The sequence below is a fragment of the Amblyomma americanum genome, chromosome 6 (assembly GCF_052857255.1).
Source record: "Amblyomma americanum isolate KBUSLIRL-KWMA chromosome 6, ASM5285725v1, whole genome shotgun sequence".
In the NCBI taxonomy this organism is placed as follows: Eukaryota; Metazoa; Arthropoda; class Arachnida; order Ixodida; family Ixodidae; genus Amblyomma; species Amblyomma americanum.
The window spans coordinates 50,174,774-50,185,814 of NC_135502.1; the positions used below are offsets into that span (position 1 = coordinate 50,174,774).

General features: G+C 45.7%; 1 protein-coding gene across 1 annotated transcript in view; it reads left to right on the forward strand.

Moving 5' to 3' along the window:
- Positions 1–10,940, forward strand: part of LOC144095252 (uncharacterized) — a 30,891-nt gene extending 19,951 nt beyond the window's left edge. The window contains exons 4-6 of the mRNA XM_077629034.1: positions 129–237; positions 4,170–4,345; positions 8,478–10,940. Coding sequence (XP_077485160.1) covers positions 129–237; positions 4,170–4,345; positions 8,478–10,803 — 2,611 coding nt within the window. The 3' untranslated portion in view covers positions 10,804–10,940. The remainder of the gene's footprint in view (positions 1–128; positions 238–4,169; positions 4,346–8,477) is intronic.
- Positions 10,941–11,041: the final 101 nt, after the last annotated feature.

The window sequence follows — 11,041 nt, forward strand, 5'->3', positions numbered from 1 at the left end:
TAGGTGAACACGGTGTAGGAACTGCCTCTTTCGTTGGATAACAAGCCGGAGGTAGGTACGCATAGTTTCCTGGGCGGTAATCACATCTAGCAGCAGACAGCCTGTTTCCGCTACTGTTCCTGATGCAGAGGAACCCTTTGGGAGGCCAAGGCATATCCGCAGGCAGCTGTTCTGTGTGGCCTTGAGAATCTTCTTTCCTTGTTTGAGATAATCTTTGAAGCACCAGTAGACAGCAGCGTAAGGTTACTTCAACGTAGGCTTTTTAACGCAGAACCGTTGAACGGCAGTCGCTGCCCCACCGTGTTCCCGCCATGAACTGAAAACTAGCGATGCTGCACTGATCATCTCACGAAGTTTTTGATCTGAAGTGACCACGAGAGATTACGGTCTTTCACATCTAGAGAGAGAGAGAGAAACGGAAAGGCAAGGAGGTTAACTAGGCAACGCCCGGTATGCTACCCTACACGTGGGAAGGGGAATGGAGGCAGAGTACTTGCTGGGTACACAGGGAACACACTAATAGATCACAAGCTTGCACTCAGTCCTGAGTCCTTTAAGAACTTGAAAATTGCCTTCAAAGCTGTCCTCTGCGATTAAGGCTTACTCCAAGGACCCAGAATCTTGGCTTCAGTAAGGGGCCGAGGATCTAAACGTTGGAGTGTTGCAGCCAGGAGGGCACGCTCACGCTTAAACCGAGGGCAGTTACAAAGAAGGTGTTATATTGTCTCATCGCACCCACAGATCTCACACGCAAGAGAGTCTGCCATTGCGATTAAGTGGGAGTAGACATTTGTGAACGCCACTCCCAGCCACAGGCGACACAACAGCGTAGCATCGCAGCGGGAGAAGCCGGATGGAGGACTGAGTTGAGTCTAGGCGGTGCAGGCGGCATGCAGAGTTTCCAGGAGAAGACCATGATGCTAAAAGCTCACTTCGGCCAAGCATTCGCAGATGCCTTGCTGCGTCGGCGCTTGTCAACGGTATCTGGACAATGTTTGCACTGCCGTGAGCTGATCGAGCTGCACTGTCAGCTGCGTGGTTTCCGACAATGCCACAGCGTCCCGGTATCCACTGGAAAACGATGTCATGACCCTCTTCCTGCGCATGGTGTTGAAGATGTCTTAATTCAGCTACGAGTTGGTAGTGATCGCCATGGCGTAATGCAGAATTAAGACATTGTAGGGCTGCTTTTGAGTCGCAGAATACAGCCCATTTGTGGGGAGTGCAGAGTGCTCCCCGGGGTCCAGTAGGGTTCTCCGCGCCTAGAGGCCTGTGTGGCGAACTTCCACATAACGTGGCTATTCATGGCCGGAGCCGACTTCAAGCGTCCAGTTTCAGAAATTTAAGAGATGTGAATATTATTATAATTAACAGTAACGTGTACGACTATGATCGTGGTGACAATGATGATATTTTGGTGCGTTAGCACAGAGTTGATTGCGTCTTTACTCAGGCCATACTGCTTAAAAAAGCCAAGAGCATTAGAACCCCGACTCGCCGATTTCGCCGTTGTTTGTCCTGTCCATGCAAACTGCCACTGTGGCAGGCGGCAATTCGATTAATGATAGGTCGCGAGAGGTTGCTCGGGAAAAGCAACCTGGGTCTCACAAGGCCCGCCGCTGGGAGCACCTGCCATCGCAGGGCCGTTGCACCACTGCGCCAGGAGTGGTATGAGGACTCCCAGCGATCTATGAAGGTAAAATAAAGAATGACCGATTCCGAATATATGGCCGGGCATTAGCCCATTAACGCTATCACGTCTTATCGTTAATGCGGAACTTAATTCCTATTTCGCCGATGTCACGGCTCAGGAGAAATGCGAAGCACCTTCCCGAAACGATACAAAAGGGGGTGGAGGTTGACACCCAGCGTTAGCCGGTTTATGTTCGGCGCTGTGAACGAGACAGAGCCCCAAATTCAGGTAGCGAGAACAACAGATACATTCTGACGAACACACGCGCAGGTAAATTAAACGTGGTATTACGTTAATCAATGAATACGATGTTACAGTTACTAACAGAGTATTGTATACACACTTGTTTACACTTTGCATCTAGAGTACATGCAAATTACACAGAAGCGATTCCATTTAACTATGACAGAGTTATAATGAAATTAAGCGAGAACCTAAATTGAAGAGAGGTTGGATACAAGCATACTATGATCGAGGGCGCAGCGACCGTCCATTCGCAAAGGTGAGGGTCCTTCCGGAAGAGCTAGCAGGCTGTCAAGGGAGATGCGTTGTTGTCGGCGGCTTGTAGTGCCGGGATTGCTCGGCGGCGGTTGTACCCTCCGAGGAGCGGACTGAAGCGGGTAACGGACGGGCCTCTTTTTATGGAAACTCTCGGGGACACTGTCTTTGTTTTCCGATCACCTCACCCCTGAAACCTTGCGCACGTTCACACACCACTTTAATACTGCTTGGCTTTCCTTTTACAGCGGGGCGAGGGCCAATTTGGCTGGGGGACGTGATTGGGGTCGCATTGCCACTGAAAAAGATGCATCACAAACAAAACAAGAGACACTCTCGCCCTTACTTACATACTGCTAGAGGTAACCTTGAAGACCAGAAAAGAAAAATACAAAACAGGAAAAGCTTCGCGCACACCCTCCTCTGTCTCCGGTGGTTGGCCAGAGGAACCATGTACAGCTAATGCCGCGTGTTCGTACGCCTGATCGAACAAAACGATATCCCAAAGCTTGAAGCACATAATATTTTAACCACACTGGCAGCTTACATATGTTGAATTAAACAAGACACAAGAAAGCATAAACGCTGCCACGTTTGTGACAGCCGATCTTTGTCTGAACCCTGCTTGGCAACGAAAACGGAGCCTGGAACTTAAACCGAAGTGAGAACCAATGTGCTAGAGCACCTAATTCGCATGTGGCCTGATCGCGCTAAATCGTCCGCCATTTTTTTAATTTGCCATTTGTAATCTTACACTTACAGCGGCTGAGAAGAAGTCTACACCCAGGGAGCTTGACTGACTTGCAAGCTCACCGAACTTAGCAACAGGAACCAACAATGTAATAACCGTTCCCAAATAACCGCAAGAGGACATAAAGAACGGGTAACTAAACACGACTGGAGCAAAGAATGGATATTTGATAAGAAAAAAAGAGACAAGGACAAAAAATAGAGAAGTAAATAAGCTAGGAAACCACCACCAAAATAAAGAGATCAACACAATTTTCGAAGCACTTGGTAATGTCAGATTTAGGTGAATGGAAGTCTTGCACACACAAGGAGCCTTTCAAGGAAGTGATTCTCTGCCGTCTTCGTACAGGGCACACACACCTTCCACATAGTTTCATACTGACAAAACAAGACAAGCCCCTATGTGAATTATGCAGAGATAACAGTAAACCATGTTTTGTTTTCATGCAGAAAAATCGAAACACTGATAATAATATTTAGTTTTTGAGGCCAGGAAATGGCGCAGTATCTGTCTCATATATCGTTGGACACCTGAACCGCGCCGTAAGGGAAGGGATAAAGGAGGGAGTGAAAGAAGAAAGGAAGAGAGAGGTGCCGTAGTGGAGGGCTCCGGAATAATTTCGATCACCTGGGGATCTTTAACGTGCACTGACATCGCACAGCACACCGGCGCCTTAGTGTTTTTTCTTCCATAAAAACGCAGTCGCTACAGTCGTGTTCGAACCCGGGAACTCCGGATCAGTAGCCGAGCGCCCTAACCACTGAGCCACCACGGCGGGTCTAAACACTAAAGTAAACGCATTTTGCAGTGCTTTACTATGAACACATACTATTCCATCCAACACTGTTTTTAGGTGAAAATGGACTTGTCCATTTTTCCTCCATTTTTAGGTTTTCAAACGAAGCAAACGTTTTAACCATATAGATTGCAAAAACAATAATAAAAAACGTAAACTTTTAACCTCGCGTTTGGTGCACGATAGCCTGAGTTGCTTATGTGCCATAAAACACACAACGCAACAACACAATTCCCGAAGCTTTATCTTTCCGAAAATTTCCATGCTGCAACATGCTCAGATAGCATTGAATTTACAACCTCGAACCTCCCGCGCCTCGTATAGTGTTCCGCATTAGGTTTGGCAACTGCCACGGAACAGAACCCGACTTTTGCAGCATCGAAACATTGCGAGACGGGAAGTGCATCTGAATCTTACCGAATCGGATACAGACGCCGCTTCTCCTGCGGTCGGCTTCCGCTCGCACGGGAGGCGATAACAACTCTGTACAAAAAGCGGGCGCTGATCTTTCCCGGCGCATTTTTCTTGACGAAGACTCGACCTTCCGCTCGCGCGAAGAGCAGCCTGACCTTGTGACGGACGAACAGCGATCTGTCCGATGCTTAAAGTAAGTATATCATCCTGATTTTGCATTGGAACTTGAAGCGAATACACATTCTTCGATTAAAATTAATGAAAGGAAAAACAATGCCGTTAAAGTTTTCTTTTTCTCGTCTATATCGATTTCGCCTCTTCTATGCCTCACCTTATTTTTTCTTTCATTGCTAATAGCTATGGCGACGCTTCATTATTAATCTGTACCTACTTCCTGCTAAAATGATCCGGTGCTGCAGTGTGTTTTGTAAATACGTAAATAGAAAAAATCGCATTTTCCATCTCCACATTGAATCGCAGTTGGTCAAGTCAAAGTTTCTAGTTGTAAATTCCTTGTGACTAAAAAAAAAACTTAGATAACACATTCGTCTAGCTGTCCGTTCGCAAGATTTATGATTTTCGGGCTTTGAAATAGTTTGGCGTAGAATAGTGAACCACATTCTATAGTTTCTGGTTCAAGTTCTGGATCGCGTTGTTCCGTGTTTGTATCCAACGGGGACTAAGACATGCTAGTTGCGGAGAAGGGTTTTCAAAGGCGCTGTAAGTCAGTGCGATGATTGTGTCGCACCTCATAGATTCGAGCCCACTTATAACCAAAATGACGGTCCGAAGTTCGTAGTAATTAGACTTTCGATATTAGAGACAAAAATACCAGGTAAGACAAAAGTGGTGCTTATTTCTTTAAATAGACGTTACGTTATGCACATCTGTCGAACCAAAGAAAATCGTGACAGGAAAGAAAAAGTGAGGTTGACGTATGATAAATTCCTTATTAATGGTTGTCTTTTCGCCTGGGACAATGATAGCAACGACATCGTTGAAGTAGGATCAAAAACCAAGAAAGCGAAGTAGAGCACAGTATGGAACCACTTACCCCTCGGTCAGGGCGCCGGAAACATTGATCAATCTAGAAGTGCGCAGCCTTATCAACCAGCATGTAAAATGTAATGAAATCTTAACAAACACTTCTTTTCGTTGCCTCCATGTAAACGCGCGGTCTGCCGTGAATAAAACTGCTGATCTTGAGCACCTGTTTAATAAGCTAGATACATTTGAAGTGTTTATGATTACGGAAACCTGGTACTGTCCTGGGATGAAGAAATAATTAATATGCCCTGGTAAAACTCGTTCTTCATGAACAGATCGTTAAATCGTGGTGGCGGTGTTTGTGCTTTAGTAAAAAAAGTTTATAAATTGTGACCTAGTACAAAGATTTTGCTGTGTCACTTGTGACTGCGAAATGGTTTGCTTAAATTTTGACCGTACTATTATTGCAGTTTGTTACCGCCCTCCTGATGGCCGCACTGCAGAATACTTTTCTTTCGTTGACATATTTTTGAATTTTGTGAACTCTAGCAACTTCAGTGTCATTCTAGGCGGCGATTTTAATGTAAATTTGCTTTCTGATAGCAGCACAGCAAAAGATTTTATTATGCTGCTTTCCGCAAATGGCTGCATTAACACAATTGGTACTCCTACTAGAGTTACTATGCATACAGAATCACTTATTGACCTTTTTGTTACTAATTTTGATGAAAAGAGCATTGTGTCCCCTGTCTTTTATCATGACATTAGTGACCATTTCCCAATATTGCTAGGGGTGAAATCAGGCATGAAGAAAGAACCAGCACGTGCTTGCTTTCAAAAAGCGATAACTGAGAAAAACCTTGCTTCTTTCAGACAGGCTGTTTCAGATATAACCTGGACTGACGTGCTCTCTATGACAGACGTCGAAGCCGCTTATGATAGCTTTCTTGATAGATTTAAAGTGCTTTACGCCGAACATTTTCCGTACAAGGCGCACGTAGCACCTCGATAAGGGCGCAAAGAGTGGATGACGTCACAATTGCTCAAAGAGATACAATCTAAAGAAAAAATGTACCAAGACTTCATTAAAACACACGATCCCGAACTATTAGCAAGATACAAAGTCCTCAGAAATAAGCTAAACAAAAAGTTAATGCGTGCCAGGGATTCGTATTACTACGGAACATTCGAATCATGTGACGGTGATTCCCGAAAGTTATGGAACCAGATTAACAACCTTGTTTTACGTACACCGCAGCCTAGCTCTCCTCAAGAAGTACTTATTCAAGGACGAAGTGTAAATGGACAGGAATTAGCAGAGGCGTTCAATCAATATTTCGCTACTCGAGAATCCCAAAGTTCGTCAAACATCTCATATGATGCTCTCATCAGGCAAAGCAGCGACTCTATGTATCTAAGTCCAACTACATGTTCCGAAGTATTCACTGCATTTTTGAACATGAAGAACAGTAGATGCCACTATGAGGATGATCTGCAGATACGGCCCGTGAAGCATGTGTTAGATATTCTAGCCCGAATTTTAGCACATATATTTAATTTAAGTTTTGAATGCGGAGTGTTTCCACGGAGCATGCAAATTGCTAAAGTGACAGCTTTGTATAAGAAAGGTGATAAGCTTTGTGTTTCAAATTACCGGCCAGTTTCCGTACTGCCAATCTTTTCTTAAGAACAGGAAAAAAATTATACACACGCGAATATTATGCCTTTGTGACAAACACCAAATAATAACAGATTCGCAGTTTGGTTTTATCAAACATAAATCTTCCGAGACAGCATTACTAAGCCAAAAAGAGTATATCTTACAGTGTTTTGAGGAAAGGAAACTTGCCTTTGGTGTTTTTATAGATTTTTCGCAGGCTTTCGACTACATCAGTCATAATATACTTTTGGAAAAACTGTTCGACTACGGCTTTAGGGGTCGTGTTCATGCGCTTCTTTCGTCATATCTTGCACACCACTTTCAGTTTGTAAGTATTAACAGCTGTCGGTCCTCAGTAAAAAAAAGTAACTGCTGGCGTACCCCAGGGAAGTATCATTGGAAGAACGGTTCATTCTCTACGTACCTGAACGGCATATTCAACTTCTGGCCTAAACGGCATACGCATGTTTAGGCCAGACATCCTCAAAGCTAGTCCTGTGCCCGCGCCAGATGCTGACATCAATTCATAATTCTAGGGTATCCTAAAGCTAGCCGAGTTCGCGTTGTTTAAGCTTACTGCGCTGCCTTGGATCTGTAATGAGACTTGACCCTTAGAAAGTTTCAATATGCGCTACACCGCGATTTGAACATTCTTTCATGTTTCAGCTAATTGAAAGCCTGTTAAAAACAGTTTTAGCGTTCGCCCAATGGCACTAATGTATTAGCAAATTACACAGTTACGTTCTCCAGCAACATGTACAGGCAGTTTGTTGCGCTGTAAGTTAGGCAGCACAGCACCACAGAAAAGAATTACAGGATCATAGAAATGGCGACGAGACAGGCGCTGACATCCAGCTGAAGTTCAAAATGCTTTCGCAGCTGTATATACCGCACGTGACCCGCACTGCAGATGAAAGCATTCAAACGACTACATTGTAAAGGCACTGCATAAAAAGAGCGAAAGACTCGGTCTTCACAAAGGCGGCCCAAGTAGCTCAACTATTTTTCTCACAGTGGCACGACGACGTAGCTGTCAGCTTCATGTTCCATCGAATAATTCTTTTATTTCTCAAGTACACGGTTTTTTGCGTGTGTGCGGCTGGTAAGATTAGGCTCGCTTATATTCTTTTGTTTTTATAAGAAACTTGCACATGCTTGATACCTAAATACTTTATCTCAGTAAGTCACTTAACAGCTTGTTGACACAGGTCCAACAATTTCGGACAAAAATTTTGAAAATTGGAGAATTGTAAGATACTTTTACGGAGACATCGAAGGAGATGGTTCATTCTGTTTATAAGCAGCAAATTTACCTTTCTTTTAAAGTGTTTGCATCGACCGCATCGAACAGTTAAGTCTACCATATAAAGCCAATGTGGAACACATTTGACGGCAGCAAAAACGTTAATAGAACAAAAGATCCGAGACTGCCGACAGGTGATCCCCGGATATATTGATTGTTATAGCGAAATCTTACGTTATTTTAAGAAATCCTCTTTCACAAAAGGTTTCCTGTTCAAAAATGCTTTCGTCCAGAATTTCTGTGTATGCTCAAATTCTGGGAGTTTATCTAACAGCTTAAAACGAGAATGGTGGAGTCTGTAGACTTGAACAGCAGTTTTGCCCGGATTAGTTGTCTGCAGGGGCACATACCAACGATCCTGCTGTTTCTACGCAGGATGCTCCTCATCGTAGCTATCTTGTTCACCCCCTTCGTGGCTGGTGCCGTGGGAATTGGCGGTGCGCTTCCCTGCCGACCGGGCACGAACTACTCGACCCAACTGTTCCCTCTGAAACATTGCCGTTCGACGCTGCTTCAGGATGGCAGGGTGAAATCGTCATGCAAGCTCCTCATCGCAGCCCCGCCTGAGAACTGGTTCATCCCTTCGGACCCCGAAATCATGACCCTGGAGGAAGTGTTCATCTCTGATACTCCGGTGACCAACCAGACTACTTCCGGGGAAAATATGATTTGCATGGGCCTCGCTGAGGTGGATATAGAGAAATGGGACGACTTCCCGCTCAGCTGGGAGCATCGCTACGACATTTTCCCCATCTCCTCTTCAGACGCCCTCGGTCCCATTTCTATATATTCGCTGCTGCTTTTCATCCAACACCTCAAGTTCAAAGTAATATTTCACAGGCCGGTGGACATAGCTAGTGTGCACTGCTCGAGAAGCAACAGCAGTCAGATGGTGCCGCCATGTGACGTCTACGGCTTTGCGGACCGCTTCATAGAATATAACCCTATACCTGGCAACGCAGGAAACGCTTCCGCCATAGCCCTCCTTTTCGCCCTTGTCAGAGACTGGAACCTGAATGACATTTCGGTGGAGAAAGTAAATGTGACTTTCATCGAAACAGTCAGAAGCGTACCTGACGCCGCGCTGAGACTCATTTCATCCTTTCGGATAGGCCACATCGTGTTTTACAAGAGCAACATCAGGCAGATAAAGCAACGCGACATAGCACACATGCGCTACTTGGAAGCTCTTGAATTCTACCACTGTCCGATCTCGAGAGTGCATCCCTATGCCTTTGATCTGATACCAGACATTAAGAACATATCGCTCGTGGGAACCAAACTCGCGTCGGTGCCCGAGGCCGTGTTCTCACAGAAGAGACTGCACCGGCTAAACATGGCAGCTACAAAGGTGCCTTGGAACAGAACGTTCGAGCTCTGTCCTGAACCATGTGCCCACGAAAGCTCTGCAGCAGAGCTTGTTTTGGCGGGCACACACCTGGGCCACTTGAAGGACCGCGAGTTTTGTGCGTTTCCTGCTCTTCAGTTTCTCGACATCAGCGGCTGCTCCATCAGAGAAATGCACGGCTCCCCCTTTGAATGTCTGCAGAACTTGCGTGGACTGGACATGCGGTGGAACAAGGTGAAATGGATTACCGAGACATCGTATCGCGGCTTGGAACGACTGGAGATTCTCAGTTTGAAGTATAACGCCCTCACAACATTTCCAGGCACGGAAATTTTCGGAAACCTCCCATCGCTCAAGCTGTTGTCAGTGTCGGCCAACAGAATCAAACGCTTGGCACTTAACGCCACGGAGCTGGTACCTGTGACCTTCCTAGACCTATCGAAAAACTTCATATCCAACTGGACGTCGCCAATGTTTAGTGTGATGAGGAGCTTGCACACTGTCATTCTGGCGTCAAACCAACTGTATACAATAAACAACGATATGCTGCGAGACCTGGCACATGTAAAGCACGTCGACATCTGTTACAACCCGTGGGATTGCGGTAGCTGTTTACTGAACAATCTCCACTCTCTGCTGAACGGCAGCGCGAAGAAGTACGAGCACTGCATAGTATGCAAGGAACCCGAGAGCTGCGCTGGCATCAAGGCAGTCGACGTCGAGTGGAACAGTGACGTTTGCGGTCCGTTCGACTACTACGTATTTGTGGGAGTGCCGCTCCTAATGAGCGTCCTCGGCATTTCCGTCGTCAGCTACGTGGTGTACATCAAACGCTGGTACTTGATGTACGCCCTGCTGTACCTGCGAGCGAAGATCAAGAACTACAAGCGCCAGAGCCAGGTTGGCCGTTTCCTGTGGGACGCTTTCGTCTGTTACCACGTGTCTGACTCCTGTTGGGTTAGAAACGTTCTCTTGGCTCGGATGGAATCGCCGCCCATGAGTTTTCGCTTCTGTTTTGCCGAACGCGATTTCATTCCGGGAATACCGATCGCCGAAAACATTTGCCGCTGCATTTCACAGAGTCGAGTGTCTTTGTTCGTCGTCACGGCAGAGTTCTGCAAAAGTTCGTGGTGCATGTTCGAACTGAGACTCGCTCAGCACCGCCTGTTTGAGTCGGATCGCGAAGAACATATCATATTCATAAAGAAAAGCCACATCGAAGACTCTGACATGAGCCCTATGCTTTCTTATCTCACTAGATCTAGGACCTATATTGAAGTACCGCCAGCTGGAAGCGACGATCGCTTGCAAGATTTGTTCTGGCTGCAGTTACAGATGGCGCTTCAACAATAATGCTCCCCCCACCCCGCAACTGCTAACTGTTGAAAAGAACAGGGCTTGAAAGAAGCGATAAATATGACAACTGTTGTAGTTTTACGTGATGTATTTTTGTGACGCTCTAAAAGAGTTGCGGTTTTTTATGTACACGCAGAAATCGGGAATAAATGCTCCCTTTCACAAGAAAAGAGTGCTGCTTGAGCAGATAAAGAAAAACACTCCGATTTAGCGACGATTCTGTCAGGCGGCCATG